At 42.4% G+C, this 25,664-nt stretch overlaps 1 protein-coding gene across 3 annotated transcripts in view; it reads right to left on the minus strand.

Annotated features, from left to right (window-relative positions):
* The window catches only part of LBR (lamin B receptor), a 27,529-nt gene extending 5,326 nt beyond the window's left edge, over window positions 1-22,203 (minus strand). Inside the window, exons 1-11 of one of the 3 annotated variants that reach the window (XM_024130630.2) lie at window positions 22,088-22,203; window positions 16,908-17,086; window positions 15,078-15,293; window positions 12,271-12,354; window positions 11,821-12,013; window positions 10,534-10,730; window positions 8,586-8,640; window positions 5,704-5,895; window positions 4,874-4,977; window positions 3,826-3,951; window positions 648-816 (exon numbers count right to left, since the gene is read on the minus strand). In XM_024130630.2, coding sequence (XP_023986398.1) covers window positions 648-816; window positions 3,826-3,951; window positions 4,874-4,977; window positions 5,704-5,895; window positions 8,586-8,640; window positions 10,534-10,730; window positions 11,821-12,013; window positions 12,271-12,354; window positions 15,078-15,293; window positions 16,908-17,072 — 1,501 coding nt within the window. In that variant the 5' untranslated portion in view covers window positions 17,073-17,086; window positions 22,088-22,203. Of the gene's footprint in view, window positions 1-647; window positions 817-3,825; window positions 3,952-4,873; window positions 4,978-5,703; window positions 5,896-8,585; window positions 8,641-10,533; window positions 10,731-11,820; window positions 12,014-12,270; window positions 12,355-15,077; window positions 15,294-16,907; window positions 17,087-18,793; window positions 18,879-21,358; window positions 21,429-22,087 lie in introns of those variants that run through there. The other 2 variants (XM_007128049.3, XM_028488372.2) reach the window with 2 other exon arrangements.
* Between the last annotated feature and the right edge of the window lie 3,461 nt (window positions 22,204-25,664).

Here is a 25,664-nt window from a genome sequence, read left to right on the forward strand (position 1 = left end):
CAAGAGGGAGGGGATATGGGGATATATGTATATGTATAGCTGATTCACTTTGTTATATAGCAGAAACTAACACACCATTGTAAAGCAATTATACTCCAATAAAGATGTTAAAAAAAAAAAAAAAAAAAGTCCAGGAAAGACTAAAATTCAATCCTGATTTTCCAAAAGAGCTCAAGATCAGAGAAAACAAGTAACCTGTACATGAATACACAGCTAGTGTCAGAGCTAGCATCGAGCCCCATTCTCCAGATGCCTTCTGCTACCTAAGATGATATCTTATTATGTCTGTGTCTTCTGTTCTTCCCTCCCATCAGCCTTGCTTTTCTCAGTCACCTCCTTCTGATAAGATCTGTAGTTGTGTCCTATTGCTAGATAGCTGCTCCCAGTGTATAACAGCATTTTCTTTTACATAACTCTGCCATATTTGTCCCTTTCATAAACATGACCTTGGTTACTTAGTACTTAATTGGGTTGTTGGGACTAAGTGGTTATTTATCCATTTATTATAATAAAAAGAGCCATTCAGACTTGAAAAAAATAAAAGAATAAAAAATAAATAAAAGGGCATGCTATGAATATGTAGATACCACAGCACAACAGACTCAACACACAATATTTAATACATAGAGACTGGAGTTAATACTCACGTTTCAGAGCAATGATTAGAGAAGCCATTGGCCAAGACAGTTCATTTGGATGACTGACTAAATAAAAGGCTTGGAAGCTGTAGATAAATGGAACCCACACTAAATCTCCAAAAGCCAGCATGAATCCAAATCCATCATGGATAATGTCCATGGTTGTCAACAGTGCTTCCTATAAGGGTATGGAGAGGGGGAAACATTTTTTTTAAAGTTTGGGGGACAAACGCTTCTATGTTTAAAGTATTCAAATAAAGTTCTAGCTTACAGTCAAATTTATAAAGGGCTAAGGGAAAGTACACCAACCAAAACCGTTTTAAAGTGGGAGTGGGGATCTGGTTCCCTTGGCACGTGTATCATTCTGTTCTTCTCCTGTCGCTCTACCCTCTCCCTCCACGATCCTGAAACAACAGAGCTGCCAACGCCCCTTGTGCCTCCACGCCTCTGCCTGGAACACCCCACTCCAACTTCAGCTGAAGCCCCGCCCGTGCTGCTTTCCTCAACCCTCCCCCTAGACAAGGCACTTCTCAGATGCCACCACCCACCACCCGCTGAAGCCTAGAGCGACCATGTGACTGTCCGGTAAATAAGCGACTCTCGCCACTCGACTAGAAGATGGAAGGCGGGGAGCATGGGTTTCCACCTGCCACCCCTGTACCAACCTAACTTCTGATAGCAATCTGGCTTTTCGTGTAGCTTTTCCACACTACCCGGCAACATGGGAAAATGCCTGCCTCGCTGCTCAGGGTAAATCAGGACCTGAACGCACTCTCTTGTGGATTTGGTCAGCGCAAGCCAACAGCCAGATCCCCCTGGACCAGAAACCTGCAGGCCCGGCTCTGGAAGTGGAGACGGCCCTGCCCAAGGGCATCTCTAATCTGCCTCTGACACCAGTACTCACCCCTGACTAGAAAAATTAGCAAGTATAAGTAAGCTCTGCTGAAGAATCAAACCAACACGGACCTACTGTATAGCACAGGGAACATCACCTATATGAGAAAAGATCCTAAAAAAGAATGAATATATGTATAACTGAATCACTTTGCGGCACAACTGAAACTAACACAACATTGTAAATCAACTATACTCCAATAAAATTAAAATTTAAAAAGAAAATCAATATTCTAGGTTAAAGAAAAAGAGTGATAATCTCCAAAATGCATTTTTTTCCCAGAAAGCAAGCAAAAGGACCGTGGAACAGAAAAATGGATGTAACAACCCCAGGCCCTTTGGTTCACCCTCTAGTCAAGAGCGCCTATTCTTATGCACACGCGAGCAGGTACAAGAGCAGACCAGTGATAACCACAGGGCACACGGGAGCGGGCAGTGAGTGAGGGACAAGGCATAAACAGCTGGTGCCAGCAGGGGCAGAACCCTTAGCCCTACCCAGTTCCTGGGGCCTCAGGGGATTTGCCGGACAGCCAGCGGAGGCTCACAGGAAGGGTCATTTATCTTTAGGTTCGTGTTCTCCATTTTCTAAGGTGTGGCACATCAACACGTAGAAGAATTTCTATCACCCAATCTAACAAGAAAATTATTAAGCATCTACTAATTGCCCGAAAGTGTGCCAGACACTAAAGAAAATCGTAAAATCAAGTCCTTTCTTCAAGAAGCCTACTATAATCTGGCTGAGATACTGATAACATATTTAAAAAAATAACTTCCCAACTTTAATCCACTACCCCTGGTGAAAAACTGCCTTAACAGTTTTGCCTTAAAATACAAACATTTTCTGTTAATTAACAGAAATCAATGTTTGTTTAAATCTCTAGAAAATATGAATTTCTAAGTCACTTCCAAAGTGACTACCATGACACGACAGAAAACGAGAAGGAAGAAATTACTCATCACTGAAAAGCTTCCAGACAGGAAGTTAAAAAAAAAAAAATCTCTGAGGTGATAAAGCAACAGAGGAAATATCATCTGACTTGTAAAATGTAACCTACCATCTTCTTAGGAGCCCTTTCTTACATAATCAAAGAAAGACCTACAACTGGCAAGACTAAGTGCATTTACAAGAATTGGGTTTTTTGTTTTGTTTTTTTTTTTAATTTCAAAAGCATGTTTAATTTTGAGTTGACTTGGAATTTTCAAAGGACTCTGTATCAGATGCTCCCACAATCTCTGCAGCTTCTAAGGCTGAGCCCAGGTCTGTGTTCAGTGGCAGGAGATCAACAAGAATCCAAATGTGGCTACTTGCACTCAAGGTCTGTTTACCTCAAAGAGGTCCTAATCTCCTCCCAAAGGAAAGGAAGGTTATGGACAAATCAGTATCAAGCTTTCAAAGTCATTTTGACTGAATATGACCAAATAAGGCAGTTTTTAAAAAACACCTTAAAGGAGATGGACCTTCTCTCAAAATGTCAAGAGACTGCCAAGAAAATTTATTTTGTAACATTATGACATAGGGCTGCCAATTTTGTTTTTCAAACGGAAAGAAAACTCAACTTGGAATTTGGAGGAGATGATGACAAAGATACAGTAAATGATAAAACAGTTGTAAAAATAGACCCAAGGAAGAAATTATTTTCAAGAGGAATATAGTTAGGTGAGACCGAGATTAGCAAACATTTACCGTCTTCAAGTAGCAGAAAAAACTGATGATGTATCAACGTATGAGAAAAGCCAAGTGTTAGGAAATTAGCTTTATTTAAACTGGTTTCCTCAATGTATCATGATTTCTGGTTTTATATCCATCTAATTAGAGCTACTCTTTTATTCTGAAACACCAACAATAAAACACCTCCCCCTTTATTTGAGAACTATCTGCCCCCTGACAATCCAAAAAACACTATCTTAATTCGATGCTAATCTGTCCATCCATTTTCATCTGATAGAATCACTAAGAAATTAATGTTAATTAATTCATATAAATAAAGTTTTATTTCTATGAATCGGTCACACCCACAAAGCCAAGATCCAAAGATCTTAAATATTTAGCACCTGACAGAGCAGCTGATATACACGGAAGTATCACCAAAGTTCTCGACACCTACCCTCTGTCAGTGCTCACTGTGTGTCAGCTTAATGCGTCACGTGGATCCACAACTCATTTAATCCTCACAAGCCTTGCAGGCAGGTTATATTCTCCTCACTTTGTGTGTAAGAAGCTGAGGCTCAGAGGAGTCAGGTCAATCACCCACACTCAACGCCATCTGACTCCAAAGCTCTTAAAATTAATTACCTCATTCCAGAGAGCATCCACCACATACAAGAGCTGGAAACTGTTAACCAAAATCATTGCTAAGGATGGAACAGTGCGCTCCTGTAGCTTCATCTCAGCCAAAAGCATCACCAGGTTAATGACCACCTGAAATAAAAGGGGCAGGTACAGTTTCTACAGAGAGAAAGGTGGTAACTTCCCAGCTGAGAAAGCTGCAGACACCACCTTACCGAGAAGCCACCATCAGTGATAAGACATATCAACCTCAGGAGTCCCTTGATAAGATGCACTGAGATGGACACTTATTCTGTGGTGTTCTTGCCAAAGATGTATAACTCACTCCAATCATGAGAAAACACTGGACTAACCCAAACTGAAGGACTCTTACAAAATAACTGACCAGTATCTTCAAAAGAGTCAAGGTCATGAGAGACAAGGAAAGACTAGCAACTGTTACAGACTAGAGGAGACTAAGGCCAAATAAGAAATAAAAGCACTGCCGGACCCTGAAGAGGATTCTGGAACAGGAAAAGGCCAACAGCATGAAACATTGGTGAAACTCAAATAAGGTCTAGGGATTTAATTAATACTATTGTAAAAATGTTAATTTGTGGCGTTTTTTCTTTTTAATTGCTGTTTTTGTTAACTATACTATGGTTCTGCCAGATGTTCACATTGGGGAGAGTGGTGTGAAGGAACTCTTTATTTTTGCAACTCTCGAACAAGTCTAAAATTAAGTCAAAATACATTTTTAAAGGGGAGGAAAATACATTTTTTCTTAATTCATACACTATTATTTTCCTACATAAACATAAACTGATATAATCAAGATAAAACAAACTCTTTTAATGTTTAATAACCTGTAACAGGGCATCTTAACCCTCTGGACTATATTTACAGCACGAAAATATTTTAAGTAGACAGATTTATGCAATGCTGTGATTATTCCTAAAAACATACCACCCACAGCTTACTTTAACATTGTCTACAATCCTTTCTAAATGCAAGACTAATTTGTACTACTGAATTGAAATTAAAAAAAAAAAAAAAAAAAAAAAAAAAGACATACCCATCCAATCAATCCGGGGCGTAATTCACAGAAGTATTTGAGATCAAAAGTACCAATCCGAGGATTTAACTCACGGCCAACGAAGAAATCATAGACAGCATTTCCTATGAACGGAAAAGTCCTTATCCAAACAGTATTCCAAACCCAATTATGAGGCTTTAAAATTGCACTGCTGTCCACTCTCCAGGGTCACAATTCAATCACCTCCAGGAGCCTGGCAAACAGCCAGCGAGGAAAGGCATGGCGGTGAGAGCCAAGAGGGGCCGTGAGGACACAGGGGGCAGGGGATGCTGGCCCCATCTGGAAACATCCATGCTGCTATAGGCATGGGGCCTATGGGGCCAGATTCCTAGATTTTGAGGGAACTAGAGCTTTTTTAAATGTAGACTCACAATTTTAAAAATAAGCCACTTAATTTTTTTTAATGTTTAAGTACTTTAGGTTAGAATCAACCAATTTGTAATCTCTATTATTTGTTGTTTGTTTTTTTTTAAAGGATGTTTACTATTTTGGACAAAAAATATTTGTCCTAAATTGTTATAATACTAATGTTACTAAAATGCTGTAAGTTGTTAAAATGTCTTACTGTCATCAAGTGACTAAAAAAGGAAGAAGAAATAGGAAAGCACGAGGAGAAAAAATCAGATTTTCTTCCTTTTATTTTTCTCTAAATTTTTTCACCTTTTTTTTTTTTTTTTCCTATTTCTCTTCATCTCTTATAAACTGAAGCTAAAAGAGAATTCTATGAAAGCCTAGAAACAGATGCTGGGGGGCCAGTGGGGTGAGGGTGTGGGAGGCATTTGCGGGACCCACGTTCTAACGCTTCTCACCAGAGCTGGCCGGCGACAGTTCATCCCGGGGCGCTTTCAAAGCCCTGGCGTAGAGATAAACACTCAAGACCACAGAAAAAACAGTGGCTGCAAGTGCACACTGAAGGAAATGACTGTACACATAATAAAGCTCTACATCCCAGAAGAAAGATGCTCCGACGAGTGCAGATGTCAGGATAAAAGCGTAGAATCCTTAAAAAGAAAGGCGGGGCGGGGGGCAAAAAATTAACGTTAACCCAGGGTTCACATGAGATTTACACTGTTATAAATACAACATTATTTTGTAAAATCTTAGTTTCATTATTCAGGCTACACACACACAAATATATGAACGAGCAGTGCCCCTGAGTTTATTTAGCAGTCTTCAATACGGATGCCGTATCTCGCACACAATTTGTGAAATATTCTCACACACTTGTTATTATTTTTCATTGTGAACAGTCATCTGCTTTTAATGAAGAGAGAGCCGAAAAGAAGTGCACAGAAATTCACTACTAAACAGCTGAAAAGAACCTCAAAATTCACATAATCCAAACCCCTCAGGCCAAAGTCAAATGGCTAATTTTTGATAGAGATGGGCCAAACACACATTTTAAAGCCTTTAGGGCAATGTCGGTGGTTATAAATTATAAATATTTTTACCCGAAATAACTCATCAATAAGGGTTTCAAAGGATCCTGGTCATACTCTACCTCTCAAACAAAGACCTCAAGACCCTGCCCTCAAAGAACAGGCCACAACCCAAATGTTCTCCAGGACCAGGCAGGAGACTGAGGGGACCAGCCGAGCGGGGACATCAGGGAGGGACTGCCAGGCCCCCAGATGTTCATTCCAAAGTCAAAAGCACCCACGAGGCCCCACAAGAGGAACTCCTGTTCCGAGCTACCTCTGCTATGGCTCAACAGACAGAAGCTGAGTGTACTGGCTGCTATTTCTTTGGACCCAAGAAACAGTTTTCCTTTCAGGAGCTGAGTGCCTGCAAAAACTGTTCTCTGAGTAAGCAGTCAAATCACATTTGGATAAAAACCGTCTAACACAGAAAAGACGTAGGTGTTATTTCTATAAGAATTCTAAAACCAAAGCTTTTGTAAAGTCAAATGGTCATCTCTAATTTATTATTTAAATCCACATTTTCCACAGTGTCAGGTTTACTCCAAAGAGTAACTTTTAACTTTTTAAACTTTTTCTTTAACTTTGTAAAGCCTTCATTTAATGCTCATAAAATTTATGAATAGTAAAGAAAAAGAATGGTAGATGAAGCAGTTTCTTGCTCTCTAGCCTACGTGGATTAAATTATTCAAAATGTCTTAGGACTCTCCTTAGTTGATGATGGTAAAATCTCGTAATACTAGAACCAGAGTAACGAGGAAATTTTCAAAGGAAGGATCAAGCAACTAGTTCAGCCACTGCCTGCTTGCTCCGACAGCTCCGGGCCCAGTACCACCGTTCTCAGCCTCCAAGTGAGCCACGCCCTCAAAGGGAAGCAAAAACAGAAAAGAAGAGCACTTAGAGCACTTAGACAAGAAGTAAGTGGGTACCTAGAGAGAAGCCCAAAAAACACAAACAGCGACAGACCTGATGGCCCAAAGGGAATACCCCACCCCTCCCCAGACTTGGCCTCACTGAGGCCGTAAGGCACAGGAGAGAGGGTGTGTTGGAGATTCTAAACCTGGTTCCAGCAAGGAATCTGGTAAAAGTAAACAAAGTATCTGACAGTAGCAGCAAGTCAGTGCTAAGCATCTACCACGGGTCAGGCGCTGAGCTAGGTTCAATGCCTCACCCACTTGGCACAAGAGGCAGTCATCTAAAATACCGTTGGCTTCCCTTTTAGAGCCCAGTCGAGTGATTTCAGATACAGTGGATGCTAGATGAGTCACTGAAAAAAGTATCCACAGTTCAAAAGGTGAGAAGTGATAGGATTAAAATGGGCCAAGAATTAAAATTTACAATATAATTCCCAAGAAAAGGAAAACAGTCTACCCAATCTAGTTACAATGGAAAATCATTTAAGGATAACTACAATATACACATATTTCTTAAAAGCAGGTTAACTGTACTTTATCAAAGTCTTCACGTGCCAAAGGTGGACTGTTCCTCTTACTCAGCACACACTCCTACCCCAGGAGGTGCCCATGTCAAGAGGGACAATGCCCACTTCTTGGGATGCTCATTGAGACTTCCACTCCGTCCACTCAGGGCTCCTACCAAGAAGCGCCTCCTACAGGCCAGTCCCTTTGCTGGCACCAAGGGTACCACAATGAACACAGCCAAGTCCCTGCCCACAAGCCACCTTCTAGTGGGGAGACCCCAGTGAAGAAACAAGTACACTGATGTCAGGAAGACCTGTCATAGAGGAAAATAAAGCAGGGTAAAGGAAAGAAAGGGATCTGAGGGCTCCTCTGAGCAGAGACACATCAGGGATGAAGCAGCCGACACTTTGGGGGAAAGTTTTCCAGGCAAAAGCACTGACAATGTAGCCTAGAGACGGCCCGGAGGCCAGTGGCTGGAGCAAAAGAGCAAGAGCTCCGGAGGGCAGGAGTGGCCAGGAAGCCCACATCAGTGCAGAACTTCTTAGGCCATGGGGATGACTCAGGATGATGAAATATATAGTCAAAATTGCTTCAATGAGTGATAAATGCTATTAAGAAAATAAAACTGGAGAGCGGAAAACAGTGACTGAGTGGCTTGTTACTTAACATGGCATAATTCTGACATATTGGCTGCAGGTGCAAGCAGTTTATTTGCATGCTCTTCGGACTACTGAGAGAAATTTACTATTTACTGCTCTGGCATAATCAGCTTTGACAGTTTAAAGAGTACAGCACCCAAAAGTTTGAGCTATTAAGTCATCAATTTGAGTCTTGAAAAAAGAAAAAAATCACCATTTAATCTGTACTTGAGTCTTCTTCCATCAGTAAGAGGTGTTCCTTCTACAACCTTAAAAGAAAAGGGTTTTTTTTTAATTTAAAATTTAAAAAGCACAACACTTTACCATGATATCTATGTCTTGTAAAATCACCTAAATTTCAACATGCCCAAGAAGGAGGATCATCTTTTAGTAGGAAACTTTAGTAACAAGTCTCAAAAATCTTCATGGCACACCCTTAGGTAAAGTAATTCCACCTTCAGGAATTTATCTCAAATACAAATCTAGCAATGACTTCTCCGTGCACTGAGGCTATTGCAATAGCCACTCTCCCCAATGATCCCATGTGCCACCACAAGACTAGATGTGTTTTCAAAAACCTGTACATCTAGCCGATCTCTAGCTCAAAACTCTTCAATGACTCCCCACTGCTTACAAAGCAGAATACAACTCCGCTATCTCACGTGTGTGTCATCCTTTCAATCGGGTTCAATCTCACTTACCCAATCCCAAGGCCCATGTGCTATTTGATGATACAGACTCATATACTTACTTGCTCTGCTATTTATACATATACGCTCACTTAATTATTCAATCATTTCATGTGATTCTTTTATCTCCAATAAGAGACCGAGAGCATGTCCACTGGACCATTTCACCTCTTCATTTGGATCACCCACAGCATCCCCATATAAAAGGTACTCAAGAAACACACTACTTGAACAGGATGAGTTAAAATAAAAAGTCCACTTGCCCAATGGCAGCTACATTTTACTCCGCAAAATAACTATTCAGAAATGGTGCAATTCATTATAAATTGTAAAATACTAATATGGTATCACTTGTCTTAGGCCAAACTACTTTACCCTTTCATAAGCTATGAAAGGGAACCCAGGAGAAATGTAGTATCTGTTTGAGATTACAGGATTAGCAAAACCCCACAGGCTAATTTCAAATGATCCTTATCTATTAAAGGTATCTAACAACTACTGCGTTGGGTTTTAGTCCGTGGGAAAAAAAATAGATATATAGCTATATATATATATAGATATAGATACAGACATATATATATTTTTTAACCATCAAAACTGCTTTTCTCAATAAATATTATCTAGTTTGAACTAGCTTTACCGGAGTTTATGTGAATTTGTGATTTTTTACTTTAGAGCCTTATCACAAAAATACCTGAAGGTTCACATCACAAGAATCCTCTCTAGAGCCAATGTTATGGTGAGGTTCCAAAGTATTTCAAGTCTGCAGCTCTATCCTCCTATCACTGGCATTTGCCACTCCTAATAAAACTGATCCTTTGGTTTACAGACAGTTGGCAAACTTGCAAAGCTCTAAGAACAAGATCTTTAAATGAATTATTTATTGATTAGGGAATCTCATGTTCTTTTAAATATATCCAAGTAGAGTATTCTAATGAAAGAAGAAAACACTACACTTAGCAATGAGGACAAGTTTTAAAGACACTGCATGAGTCTGAAAAGAACATTCAGTGGTCCAGACAACAAATTTCTGAAAGAGATGAAAATCAGAAACTCATCCTATTTAAAAAAAAAAAAAAAGTAAAAGATACGGACTAAAGTCTATTGAGCTCAGTAGCTTATCAACTGGTAACTTAAAATTCTGCATCTGAAATGACATATAGTGAGAGGGAATTTTTTTTTCCCAGCCACCTCTACCATTAGTCAGGCTATTTTGAAAAATGGCTTATTCTTCTCTATTTGGTTTGGAAAGTTACACAAGACTCCTCAGTCAGATTCTTTAAGTTTCGCTTAATAAGCATGTGTTACAGAATAGAAGGGTAAACGATTAACAAACTAAAACTAAGTAAGTTTGGGTAGTTATGACCAAGGACAGCTTTTAACCTTAAAACTGCTATAAATGTCTTTATATAAACATGGGAATGAGGGGAAGAAAATCTCATAATACCATATGCCCCACCAACAAACCCTTACCTTCCCAATCGGCAGTAAGTAGAACAGAGCCTGAAGGAAAAACCAGAGGAGGTAGGCCCCAAATACCCTGGTTTCCCATAAATCGTACAAAGCTGGCAGAGGAGGCGGGAAATTCAGAAGACTGGGCTCTTCCTGTTTACACATCAACAGCAACAGGAAGAGGAAAGCAGGCAGGCCAAGCGTGATGAGAAAAACACCTGCAAATAATTAGTGAACATTCAAGGCTCTAATTTCAATCCAGGTTATTTTATTTTATTTTTTTCAAAAATCACTTGAATTTCTAAGGTCAGAACTCAAGTCTGGCTAGCTGTTTGAAACCAATTTCTAATGCATCATTAGAAAGTCTTAACTCTACCTGTCACATCCTGTGGGAAAGCAACCACAGGCATGAAGGTAGTAAAACAGCAAATGCCCAGCACTGAAGAGCTAAATTCCACCTCGGAAACCAAGCCCTAAAACATTTAAAATCCAACCACTATGGGAGCAAACATGTTGAAACTCCAGCAAACTGAAGACTGGAACATCTAAAAACTATCTGTCTAATCTTTAAAGAACAAAAAACTTTATACCCCTAAGTTTCTAACAATTAAAATAGTATCACATTCACATTACATGTGCACAGACTTTTAAGTGATGCTGGACACCATCTTTAACAGATTCAGTTATCCAAGTTATAAATTACAAAATACAAAGCAGTTAAGCCATGCAGGATTTTGAACCATTTAACCAAGAAGTACTTTCTTTTACTAAGTCATAAGACCTCACCAGCTCCACCCACTTAATAACTCCAAGCCTCTGAATGCTTCAGATCTTTGACCCTCAAAAGCAACCTGTCTAACAGGTAGGGTCGACACCATGAACCCACTGGATGCATGCAGCTTATTCCCGGTGCTGCTGCCAAGCCAGGCCCTGTCACGGAGATCTGATTATTAGCAGATTTCCCAGTCACGAATAGCTCACCGTCCTTCCTATATACAACAGTCATCCCAACCTTCCTTTCATCACTTCTTTGCACTTCTTTGCTCAAAGCCTATGAAAAGATCGCTAAAAGTTTTCAATAGAGCCATAATGGCACCCTTTCTACTCTATGATAACCCTCAAAAATGTTCCTACTCAGGCCTTTGCACCTGCTGTTCCTTCTGACTGAAAACTCTTCCCCAGGCTCCCAACTGGCGCACTACGTGGCCGCCTTCAGATTTCCTCAGAGAAAGCCCTTTCCTGCTAACTTCATAGCAACTAGCGTTTGCCTACCCTGCCTGCCCTCCCTAGGCCGGTTCTGATGCCTACCAGGTACTCCTCCAAATTCTAAGTCCTTCTGCTGTGTGGCTGTCACTTCAAAGGTTCTCAACGACGTAGGTCCTTTTGTAACAACTTTTTCTTCCTTTGAATCTATTTCTTTTAATTTGACCTCTTCTCTTCTTGGATGAAGGCTATACTGTGTAGGTATATAACTACTCTCTTGTGACAAAGGGAATTCTTCCTATTTAAAAAATAAAAAGTATTAAATATCTGTAGCCAGTAAGTATCATTAATGCTACCACATTAACTAATTCAGCATCTTAATATAGCCATATACACTAATAAGAATAAATCTGTTAAATTATACTCAGTCTCAATTTAAGGACAGAATCTTGGAAAAGATTCTAAGAAAAATTATGGTTTTCAATGTGCTTCTTTAGAGAAAGTCATTTTAACAAGGAAAAATATTACCTGAGAGGAAAGTGAACCCCTTTGTACCTGTGTGTTTTTGTGAGGTATGTCATTCCTCTCTATGTGCTCAGGCTCCCCGTTGTATCTGTTGATGCTATTTCCAAATGGCTTCTAAATTGAAGAATATAAAACATTTTAACCATAAGAATGTTAACTTAGTAAAAAGAAACATGATGGTAAAAATTCAGTATTGTGAAACCAAGCAATAAAACCAACCAAAGATTTTCACAGCCGTAATGCTGAAGAATTTCAGCCCACTTCTGTTAAAAATGAAATGGAATAAAATTGATTAGAATTTCCCAATCTTCAAAAGATTGGCTCTTACAGTAGAGGTTTCCACATAAGATCTTTCATCTTTTAAACAAAATTAGACTAAATCTTACAATTTCACTGTTTGACAACAGATGCTCTAAATAATATTCACTATGAGAGGTAGATACAGTAAAAATTGGTAAATCAGCTCAGTAATTGGTTAAAAAAAAAAAATGAGGAAAAGACATTCACTGCCCCCAAACAGCTAATAACAGGAAATTAAGAAATAGTGGCTACTTATGGAGTATTACTAGTAACCTACAAACTGCCTACTTTCTGAATTTCATCTGCCTTATTTCTCTGTAACCTTACATTTTCTCTCTGTAATGTCTCTTTCCTCAATTCAGTCTCTTTCCTTGAATGTCATTCTCTTTAAGCAGTGGAGGAAATTTCTTATGGACCATACAGAGGAAGGACTTTCGCTTACAAAACATTTTCCAGGCAATGTATTGCTGAAATAGGTGACTTTGCTCCTTTAAAGTCACTGACAGATTAATTAAAAAGACAAATATATCTTTTGGGAGGCCAGCTGTCAAAAGACAGCATTAATATAGTATCGAGTTCTAGTTCAAATCAAGGTCTAACTGAGCAGTGACAGCATTCAACATATACTTAAGTTTATCAAAGTGCCAACGAGCCACTTAGCAGCAAACGGTTTGCTAAAAACTACACTCTCGGTTTTTCAAAGGTCCAATGTGTAATCCACAGCAACCACAAATGTAATCCTGTAACATAGCTAGTCAGCTGACCCTGAACCGTACTGACTGCAAATTGACAGGGTATTCACACAGCGAGGCAAGGTATTGCAAAGATCACAATTAGGAGTCCAAAAGAATAAGGATGATGTGATGTCAAAGCTACGTGCAGCCTAAGTACAGTCTTTCACACAAGTCACCCCATCCTCAGCTCAGTGATGGGTCCACGGTGAGCCTAGGGCTCGGTGGGCGAGGGGCAAAGCCAGTCTGTGGCTCTTGGGTCACCAGGACTATAAGGAGGTCACACTGTAAAAAAATATAACGGCCACTGAAAGCTGAAAATGAGGGCTTCCCTGGTGGCGTAGTGGTTGAGAATCTGCCTGCCAATGCAGGGGACACGGGTTCGAGCCCTGGTCTGGGAAGATCCCACATGCCGTGGAGCAACTAAGCCCGTGCGCCACAGCTACTGAGCCTGCGCGTCTGGAGCCTGTGCTCCGCGACGGGAGAGGCCGTGACAGTGAGAGGCCCACGCGCCGCGATGAATAGTGGCCCCCGCTCGCTGCAGCTGGAGAAAGCCCTCGCACAGAAACAAAGACCCCACACAGCCATAAATAAATAAATAAATTTATATATTTTTTAAAAAGCTAAAAATGAAATGTGACAGAAAGCATACAGCATCTGTTCCTTACCCTGAGTCACCTGACTAGTAAAAAGAGCCACTAACAGAATGTCCAAACTCACTAGTAATTATCAAAATGCAATTTTAAATGGTGAGTTGAAAATCTCTGACAATCATACTGGCCAAAAAAAACAAAACGAAGAGAAAAAACCTATTAACTATTATACTCAGAATGAGAAAATGGTCATTCATACCCTACTCCTACTGGTATCAACTTTCCTGAAGCAATTTGGCAATATGTAGAAAAGCCTCAAATCTGCTCTATCCATCTGACCGAGGAGTTCCACTTATAAGAATTTATCCTAAGGATATATCAGATGTTGTGTAAGAATATTTGTTTATAATAATGAAAACTTAGAAAGAAAAAAAAAAAGCTAAATGTCTATCAACAAGGGAGCTAACAACTGCATTACCTCTATATAATTTATGATAAATCCAAATAATACCATACAACAACAAAAGTGATGCAGGAAAATACAACACAGAAGGTTATGCCCAACATCTTAAAATTTAAAAATCTGACTACAGAACACTATGTAATAATCCAGGTTTTTAAGGTTATCAAAAATCTGTGTGCATTTTATCCAGAAAAGAGGTAACATTAAGTGAACAGAATAAACAACGACCTTTCTTCAATTCTGTTAATTTATAATTTCAATTTGGTCTACTATCTAAAATATTCATTGTGCAAGGTCCTCCAGGCTCTGCACACCCTAATATTTCCAACCTTGAACTCTGAAAGTAAATTCCATTAAAAGTATCATCTTTGAATAGGGAAAGCAATCAAGTACAATGATACTAAGACAGCAAGAATATGTTTTTATAAGATACAGTTATGTCTCATTTTCTACATGAACTTTTATTCACTATAAAAACTATTCAGTTCAATCTATAATCTACGTCTATTTCAAATTTAAACACTGCTTTTTTAAAAAAAGAAACACAGTATTAAATTGCACTCATAACTTAAAAATGTTCTTTTTCATGGTATTTAAAAGCATTATACCTTCTATTCTTCCAAACATTCATTTTTTAATGTAATCTTTAATATTATTAACTGCAAATCACTTGAGTACACATAAAGGGGAAGACATGATTTGGGCAGATTAAACACTGTGTAAGGTTGGAGATCTCCCAAACACACGTACCAATACCAGCGGAGTCAGTTTAACTTCCAACATTTCCTTCCTTGCTTCCTTCTTTGCTTCCCTAATGTCAGCCTGGTGTGAAGCTGAGACGGATGGGCGGGAACCTTTTGGGGGCCGGCCAGGGGATCGGGAGCGCGACCTGGAGCGGCTCCCTCTGCGTCTGGAGGGAGAACTGGAAGTTGAGCCACTTTTCCTTTGCCTGAAGGAAGTTAAAGGCTAGAGGGAGGAGAAAAGGCAGAGCTTCACCGTAAGTCATAACACACAACACACGCAGACCCACACTGCCAGAGGGCAGCAACGGCAGTGACTGCGCCAGCGACTCTAAAACCACCCTGGGAACTCATGGGATCTGAGCATCCATCAGATGAGGCCAATAACAACTTCAGCTATAATGACCCATCTCTCCTGAGACCAAAGCAGCCTTTCCACTCCTAACTCTTCTTTGAAGGTATTGCCAGGAAATGAATGGTCTAAACCAAGCAGCTGTACATTTTCCTAATAACATATATAAGAGATACAAATAACACCGATTAAAACTGAGATGATAGGACAAAAAAAAAATTAGAACACAAACAATAACAAGAAAATTCATCTCACAGTTTCACTCTGAATAAAACACGGTCAGATCTTGAAAACGAGTCCAAGACTGGGTTACTTAGCAATGTTTTACCCTGCCCTCGTCTACTCCCAATATTTCCAGGAACCTAGACCTAAGGAAGGCAAACTACCCCCCAGCCCAAATCCCCCCCACCCATTTTGGGTGGCACAGGAGCGAAGAACGGCTTTACAGTTCTCAAATGACTGCAAACAAAATCAAAAGAAGAATGAAACTTGGTGAGCATGTGAGAATCATCTGAACTTCAAATTTCAGTGTCCATGAATAAAATTGCATTGGGACACAGCCGTGCCCAGAGCTGCTCCTGCAGTGCACGAACTATATTTACAAGTCCTTTTACTCAAAAATGTTGCCAACCCCTGGTCTAGAGCACTCAGACTGTGATCCATAGGCTGTAGGCTCAAGAACTGTGTGTTACTGATCTGCAGCAAGGAATGCAACTGAGAAGAGGCGGGCAGCAATTTTTATAGCATTTTGACAAAGTAATTTTATGTCTATTGAATCTGACAGTGAAAAGTTAGGGTTTTATTTTGTACCTTTTTTTTTTTTCCCCATTTGCCTAGTAATTACAGTATGTTACGTAAATACTTCTATACCATGGACCAGATATTTGCAGGCTCAGGTCCTCACCAGATAGGTTGAGAAGCCTTGGACTCAAATCTAATTAATATCACTCTCCTGATTAAATCCTCGGTGTCTGGGATGAAGCCCAAACCCCTCCAGTTCTGGCTCCTTCTTTCCCCTCCTCTGGCCCTCGCCCACCACACCCTTTCAGCATTGGTGGTCTGTGTCCCCCGACCCAAGCCTTTGGCACGCTGTCCGCTGTGGAAGTCCCCCCACGCCATCACCTGAGTTTGCCCTATCTGTCCTCAGCACTCGGCTCTGAAAGTCTTCCCCCAAACCCAGTGCCCTTCCCTACCCTTGATGTGCTCCAACACCACGCACGACAAACTGTCACAGAATGACAGAGTGCATTAAACCAGGGAGAGGACGATGTAAGTGTCTGACTTCAGCAGACTGACAGCTTCTTAGCAACAGGGCACTGTGCCTCATTCACACATTCCCAAAGCCAAAAAAACAGGATCTGACCTAAAGCAGGAGAGTGACCCTATGCCTGCAGAGAGCCAGACCTGACTGCTCTAAAGCTTAAAAACCACACCTCCAGTGATTTCCCAACTATTATAAACATGCTCTGTAAACCAAAGAGTGCTTACCTTGATATCACTCTCTTTCAATTCAAGTTCAGTTCCATCTTTGTATTTTACGTTGTAAAGCTGGGAGTTGCTGTCATGGCTCAGAACTTCTACTTCATAATAAAGTGAACTCCCGGGCCATCGACCTCTTACCACCTCACCATCGGCAAATTTCCTACTTGGCATTTTTGAAAATCAGTCTGAATAGTTAAAAAAAAAAAAAAATTAGAGTCAGCGCATACACACTTACATTTGTCTTTTTTCACAGATTAAACACTAAAATACAACTTTCCAAAATGTTTAACTGGTCAAGACTTTCAGGCTACAAAAGCCTCTAGAGGAGAGGGTGAACAACTCCTATTTTAAAGGTGAGAAAACTGAAGCTTAAAGATGTTAACTGTTTTGTTCAAGGGCATAGAAACAGATGGCATGAAGTGGCAGAGTCAGGACACAGAGGTTGTTCTTTCTGCTACACAATATCTCATTGGGAATCACTTTATACAGCCACTGTACACAGAAGTGGCACTAAGGATGAAATATAACAAAATATAAAGGCTCCAAATGATTTGCACCATGCAAAATGCTACCCGCCTACAGTAACTATACTTCTTTAATTAACAAGGCACAATCTCACAAAGGACACACATTTTCTGATTGATAAATCTGCATATACAGTTGTCCCCTCCTTATCCAAGAGGGATGTATTCTAAGACCCCCAGGCATCCCTAGTGGATGCCTGAAACCACAGATAGTACAGAGCCCCACACATACTGTGTTTTTTCCTATACATACATGCCTATGATAAAGTTTAATTTATAAATTAGGCACCGTAAGAGGTTAACAACAACAATAATAAAACAATTATAACAATATACTTTAATAAAAGTTATATGAATGTGGTCGGTCTCTCAAAATATCTTAAAGGCACAAATTTAATGCCTTTTCCATCTTAACTAAGCACTTAACCACGCACCGTGGCCGTAACTTTTGCAGTTTGAGGTACAACAGCGAAACTAGCATGAATTTGTTTCCTTCTTCACAATTTCAGATAGAAGATTCGCTCTTACCATAGGTCTTAGCAACCTCAGCATACGATTCTTTTTCTTTCCCTATTAAACCAAGAATTGTCACCTTTTCGCTTAACGGAAGCACTTTACGGCTTCTCTTTGGCATAACTGAATTGCCAGCATCACTATTCTTGTGCTTTGGGGCCATTATTAAGTAAAATAAGGGTCACTTGAACACAAGCACTGTGATACCTCAACAGCTGATCTGATAACTGAGATGGCTACTAAGTGACTACCGGGCAAGATGCACTGGACAAAGGGACAATTCTCATCCCAGGCTGGATGGAGAGGGACAGCCCAAGATTTCATCCTGCTACTCAGAGTGGCACATAATTTAAAACTTATGAACTATTCATTTCTGGAATTCTCCATTTAATATTATTGGACCGCAGGTGACCACCTCAGAAAGCGAAACTGCGGATGAGGGGGGATGACTGTAGTCTTACAAAGGCTTTAAAGATGTATTATCTAATTTTTAACAAATTACCTTTATTAAACACAGTAAACTACGCAACAGACTGGGAAAATCAAGGCTGTGTAATTAGCATTACTATAACCTACCAACAGGGAGAAAAATATAACTCCAAATCTAAAATGAATAGCAAATTTGGGGTTTTCACCAAGCTTTCAAGTCTTACAGCTGAAGTCTCAAATGCATACCAAGTAACTGCCAACCACATACCTGCACCAGCATCCTAGCTCTTTTTTCAAAAGCCTACAGCAGACATCAACCCCCAGTTATAACCCTCTTCTCCACTGAACCAAAACATGGCCCATGAAGCCTGGTATAAAAACAACACTCTAAGAAGCCACAAGCAATCTGCAGGAATTGCCACTTACATGAGGCCTGTTTTTCAAACATCAACTGATTGCTGGGTGCTTCAAGCTCTTAGGTAGTAATGTTTCTCCCTCCTCGGACCAGAAGATTCACATTTCCACAGGACAAAACCAGCGCCTGCCGACAGCTCCAACACCAACTGAACTAGCTGGGCCTCGTCTAAGAAGCAGACAGTAGGACCGAAAAATCTTTCCCTACGTCACCCTCATGCCACCAACTAAGCAATTCCCAAAATATCCTCTGGGCATATAAAGATACATTCCTCACCCGGCTCCTGTCAACAAAAACAGAGAACTCGAGAACTTCTGAAGACTCTCCAGAGTTAAGAAAGGAGAAAGATTACCACACCCCTCCTGAGAAAAAGTCTTTCCCAAGCACCACATTTCTTCACTGTTAATCGCCTGAGGAAAAAACTTTGCAAGCTTCACTTGCTTAGAGAGATAGGAGCTAGGTCAGTAGATGAAAGAAAACACAAAGACTTCGGTGGTGATTAGAGGATGTCAGTCCATTTACACATTAGGTACAAGAGATGGCTTTCTTCCCAAACCTACCTGAGATAGCATCACTGGGGTAATGAGAAGGTTTGGGCTTGGGGGGGTCGGGGGTCGGGGCACGGGGCACGGGGAGGACCCCAGACACTCGGGATGAAGTCACACCTGGCTGAGGAGTTAGAGGATGTCAGTCCATTTACACATTAGGTACAAGAGATGGCTTTCTTCCCAAACCTACCTGAGATAGCATCACTGGGGTAATGAGAAGGTTTGGGCTTGGGGGGGTCGGGGGTCGGGGCACGGGGCACGGGGCTCGGGATGAAGTCACACCTGGCTGAGGAGTCACGTGAGGGGCACTTGGGAAGCAGAGGGCAGTGGACACCTTGGGACCCGGAGGAGGGGCCCAAAAAAGGAAGGTGACAACAGCAAGTTTTGCCTATTTCAACATTTAGCTCTGAGCCTCCAAACACTGAGAAAGAGGAAGGAAATGTGCCCTCCTTCTCTCGTGCTCCCTCCTTCTCCTTGGACCCCCTAAAATCAAACCACTTCTATTAGTACTAGTTCTCTGACATTGGTCAACCAGGGTTGGCAGAAGGCAATTACATCTCTCTATGTGAAGATGCCATCCGAGTTTCAAACAACTCTTTATAAACTTTTGAAACACAGGCCCCCTCAGGACTTGGGGGCCACCTAGATTTTTTAAAAGGCCCTTGAGCAGATTCTGTCCTTTTTGGAAAATTCATTTATTGGCATCTTTCCGTTGTACCTATTTTACACCACGCACACAGTATCTGTGCAATACTGGACACAGGTCAATGCCAAAGACGTTTTCCTGTTATCAATTAAATATTTGGGGTTAAACAAATTAAGATAGCTGGTGGATACGTTAGGTCTCTAAACTTTTTTAAAAAAAGAATTAGGAATTAGGACTCGATAACGATCTTTCACATAATGGCCGAAAAAAAGAAAAAAATAGGAACAAACCAGCACGCTCCTTAGGAGACCACTATCTCACACACCAATGTTCCAAAAGGTGAAACCACCAACATTATGTGCACCTCCACTTTGCACAAGATCCACACACAAGTGTCACACAGTGCATCACATCCTAATTCTGCAGGAGTGAATTAGCCGGTGGGACAGAAAAGCCCCAGGACATCACTATGCTCACCTGACGCAGTCAAAACACTCAAAACACGCAGGGATGGGCCTCCCTCAGAAGGGAGGTTTTAGACAAGTAGGTTGGCAAAGAAAGATTTTGTTTACTGAACACAGTGTCTTCATTCCCCATTAGCAGTGGAAACATGGGGACCCTCAGGCTTTTCTCTATTAAGCCACATGCTTGCTAACTTCAGTGTCAATTGGCACTGGAATCCCCACACATATCAGCTCCAATATGTTACTGTTTATCAGCACAACAGAATGTGCTATTCTCTGCTGATCGCAGGGTTCCAGAGGCCTTTGGTCATCTTTCCTCACTTTCCCAAGTTAGTCTATACGTGGTAGAGAAAGGGAAGCTCAAATGAAGTTTGACAGCTTCCCTTTTCAACACCTGGGCCGAAGGCTGGTCTGCCAGGCAAAACCCAAACAGGAACCCCTGGCCTACCTCCTGCCCCTGTCGCAGGATGCAGAAGAAATGCCACCTTCTTGGCTGTAGAGGCGAAATGGCCTGACTTTCCCCTAAGCAATATAGAGAACTGAAGGTAACAATAATTCCCCTCCTACTCACTCTTTTCCCTTCTCCCTAGACAGCTCTCAGAAGCTAAACTTAAACTGGACTTGGTGACCAGTCTAAATTAGCACACACACACACTCTTTCCTCCACGGCAGTTGCTACAAAGTGTAATTACAGATCGGCACGTATTTTATTTGCAAGGTCCCTGAGGGCTGGGACCAGGAACGTGGATCTAGCTGGGCTCCGGCCCGGTGCATGCCCGTCACAGCCGGTGAGCAAGCTCGCTCGCTCCAGGCTGAACCCTTGCACTGTCCACGCGCTGTCCAATGTATCTACTGGGTCGTTCTGAGTATCCACAGCCTGACTCCCGATCAGACCGTGCAATCATTTTGATGAACCACCTGGAACCAGGCCCTCTGCCATCAAGCGCTAAGTGTCCCTTGCGAGTGTCGGAAGGTGTCATTACGAAGAATGTTTTTAAAGCCTTTAAAAAGATGAAAAAATAGGACCGAGCTTTAGCTGGAGCACGCAAACCTGCCTAAGCACCCGTTTCTTGAGTGTGCGGAAACACCGGGCGAGGGAATGCAACGCGCGCAGCCAGCACTGGAGAGTCGCCGAACTGAGACCGCCACGACCCTCAAGGCCAGTGACAGCCAGCGAGAATTAAAGGCCACTTTGCAACCCCACTTCCCCGTCCGCCAGGCTGCCGCGCCTTTTCTGCCTCCCCGAGAGCAGGGCCCACCAAGCCACCGCTAATCTGTCAAAAAGGCGCTCGGAGCCGGCTTGGGAGGGCGGGTGCTGCAGGGCGGGGACAAAGGGACCGGGGTGGGTCACCCACCCACACATCCTCCCCAGCCAACATCACTTTACTCCGACGCGGCGCGTCCAAAATGGAGGGAAACGTCTGCAATTTAAAACCGCAGCTCCATTTCCGCAGCTGGCCGGGCCGGACGCACCTTGAGCGTCGCCAGCAGCGGCCGGGACTGACTCGGAGGAGGGGAGGGCGAGGCCGCGGCGCCAGGCCCGGCGCCCAGGGACCCCGGCCCACCCGCCGCGCCCGCCCCGCAGGCCTCCCCCCGGCCCCTCGGAGACTGCGCCGCGGGGAGCGGGGCAGGGGTACGGACGCTCACCTGCTCCGGACTCCGGCGGGAACACGAACAGCTCCGGGAGAGTTGCGGAGGAGCAACCCGGCGGCGGTTCCGCGCGCGCGAGACACTGCCGGCTCTCGCGCTCTCGCGCCCCGCGGTCCCGCAGGCCGGGCGCGCGCCTCCCCGGCCCCGCCCTCTCCTCGCCCCGCCCCCAGTCTGGCTTCCCAGGGCTCCCATTGGGCCCTCGGCCTTTTGAATAGTGCCCGGCGCTGTCGATTGGCTCTGCGACATGGCGCGTCCGCCCCGCCCCGCCCCACCCCGCGGCAAGGCCCGCGATGGGGGAAGAGGATCCCGGCGGGTCTGGCCGTGGTGCGGCCTACTAGGCGTATTTGAGCGGGCCTTATCTCAGCCGCCAGGCACTCTTGTAGTCCGCTGACCGCGCGCATTATCCGCCCTTTCCCTCCGGCACTCGCCACAGTTGTCTGGCGATGCACAGTAGGGAAATTGGTGTGTGAAGTGGCTTGGCGAGAGATATAAAAGGGCTATAAAGTAAATTTGCATAGTGATAACTAAAGATCAACTGACCGAGACCGAAAGTACTTCTTGCTAAAACACTATTACTGCTCTCCTTACCGTGTTAAGACAAAAACAAAAACAAAAACAAAAATACCCAGAAGACTCCAGGCCAAGCAGTGGCTACGAAGGCAATCTGGGGCTCCTTTGTCTTGGCGATGGCTACACGTCGGTAGAAACTGACCTGAACCGCGGCTTGGGGGCAGTGCGGCCAGTGGGTGGGAGGGGGTTGGTAAAGAATGTCCAAGGGTTCCCTACAGCTCGCAGCGTTCCTAGGCCGACTGCTGTGAGGAGGGGGATTAACATTAAGTGGAGGTCCTGCAGAGATACGGTAGAAAATATTCAACAACGTGCGGCGTGGAAGAGAAAATTCTGTGCCGCACACAGTGAGATGCCACTTGACGTGCATCCCACAAGTCTGGTTTTACTTGGCCTCCAAAATGCTGAATCATTACATTGTTAACTCCGAATCTGTTATGGATCCTAAACCTTTTTTTTCTCTCCAAGTTATCATTATTGGTTAGTTTGTTTCCTTCCTTTGAGGTCAAGAGTTTAAAGCAGTCCATTGAGGTTCCCCATTTTGCAGTGTGGTTTTAATCAAAGTATTTCTTAACCCAGCTACTAGGTTAACCTAACTTACTAGGTAAATTTAAGTGAATTTCTATTACTAGGTAAATTTAAGTGAATTTCTATTTTGGAAGCACTATCCATTAAATTATAATAAGTAGGCTTTACCATTTATAGCCCAGCTTCGGGTGCAAGAGCTCTCATTTTCTCACACTTAATAACTACAAAACACCCAGGTTTACTACTACAAAAATAAGAAGAAAAAAAAAATTGAGCTTTCTCTGTCATTCACATCCAGTGTGAATCAGTTCATCCGAGCCTTTCCCTAGAACAAATTCTGACATCAAATTGTCATTGTCATCAAATTTGCCCTGGGTGGAAATCTGAGCTATAGGAATGCACACTGCACTTCAAATTCAGAAAATCATTGTGATTTTTGGCAAAGCCCTCAGCCTCAGTTGTCTTAGCACTTAAGGTGAGATAGTATTAGTGCTACCTCATTTTTTGCAGCGAATGACACAAATGAAAACACTGTAGTGGGTATGTGGGGACCTAAGATAGTAACTATTCCTAATAGCCATGAAGAGCTTCATTATTCCTTTCTCCTATCTTCTACACAGAACCAAGATTTCACTGGTTTTCCCTTGAGGTACACATTTCCTGGATTTTTCCGCTTATGAAATAAAAGAAGAGTCATTAAAAAACACACACACTTCATTTTAAAGGTCAGGTTTATAAAGTCTCGTCATAACAAAATGAAATTAAAAGATCGTAAATCACTAGAGTTAGCTTAGTTAACATTCTACCATATAAATTTTTAAAGACATTTTTTTCTTTTTCTTTTTCTTTTTTTGTGGTACGCGGGCCTCTCACTGTTGTGGCCTCTCCCGTTGCGGAGCACAGGCTCCGAACGCACAGGCTCAGTGGCCATGGCTCACGGACCCAGCCGCTCCACGGTATGTGGGATCTTCCCGGACCGGGGCACGAACCCGCGTCCCCTGCATCGGCAGGCGGATTCTCAACCACTGCGCCACCAGGGAAGCCCTTAAAGACGTTCTTAAAACAGAACTGCTTTTGACATCAGAGAAACTAAAGAATAATTATTGTTTATTTCTAGTTAGTGGAGTGGAGCATATTTCAAAAAAATCAGATGAATATCTAGGCTGCTGTCTCAGTAAAGGAACTGTTGGTATTTTCCTCTTCTTTTTCTTTTTTTAGAGACTACCAAAAATTATGTAGACTTGGGAGTGGAGAATTTCCCAGTTTAGTTCTCAGAGAGATGCTTGTCAACCACAATTAGCCAACTGTGGATTTTCAGAATATATAAAAAGTCACTTGAAGAGCTGTGTCTTGGCATTGGTGTTAAATTGGCCATGAGTGGCACGGTCCCCTTCTGCACTTACAAGGAAAAGGAGTAGTGGAGAAGCAAAGCCCATCAGCGCTGCCACTAAAACAGCCAAAAAACACACATGGGGCCAGGAAACCAACCTTACATATGAAATACAAGAACTGCAGTGTGCTGTCTTCTGTTGTGCCCATTATTTGGCTCTGCTTCCCAGAGGATCTGGACTATCGTATGTGTCAATAAAATTTTAATGCATTTGTTGTTTTTTATCTAAGTATCTAAATCCTTTGAATCCTCCTGTAGTGCTTTTTTATTTTTTATTTATTTATTTATTTTTTTTTGGTGGTATGCGGGCCTCCCTGTGCTGTGGCCTCTCCCGTTGCGGAGCACAGGCTCCGGACGCGCAGGCTCAGCGGCTATGGCTCACGGGCCCAGCCGCTCCGCGGCATGCGGGATCCTCCCAGACCGGGGCGCGAACCCGGTTCCCCTGCATCGGCAGGCGGACGCGCAACCACTGCGCCACCAGGGAAGCCCAGTGTAGTGCTTTTTTAAATATAAGACTGCTGTACCTTCAGTCTTTTGGTCTATACTATTCTAAGTGTAAAATCTAACCCGCTCACCGGATTTAATCTTAAAACTTAAAGATCCTTTGTTCAGAAAGTAATTATTATTCAAACATTTTGTTTTTAACATTTGCTGATTAATAACTTTTTTTAATAACTTTTTTTAATTAATGTAAAATTTGTTTTGATGTGTTGGGAGTCCTGAATTATTTTTCTGCAGCAAAAATTCATACTTCATAGCATGACATACAGGAAAGGGCTTCAAAAACTCTTGCCCTCGGGGCTTCCCTGGTGGCACAGTGGTTGAGAATCTGCCTGCCGATGCAGGGGACGCGGGTTCGAGCCCTGGTCTGGGAAGATCCCACATGCCGCGGAGCAACTGGGCCCGTGAGCCACAACTACTGAGCCTGCGCGTCTGGAGCCTGTGCTCCGCAACAAGAGAGGCCACGATAGTGAGAGGCCCGCGCACCGCGATGAAGAGTGGCCCCCGCTCGCCGCAACTAGAGAAAGCCCTCGCACAAAAACGAAGACCCAACACAGCCAAAAATAAGTAAATTAATTAATAAACTCC

Source organism: Physeter macrocephalus, chromosome 4, assembly GCF_002837175.3.
Source record: "Physeter macrocephalus isolate SW-GA chromosome 4, ASM283717v5, whole genome shotgun sequence".
Taxonomy (NCBI): domain Eukaryota; kingdom Metazoa; phylum Chordata; class Mammalia; order Artiodactyla; family Physeteridae; genus Physeter; species Physeter macrocephalus.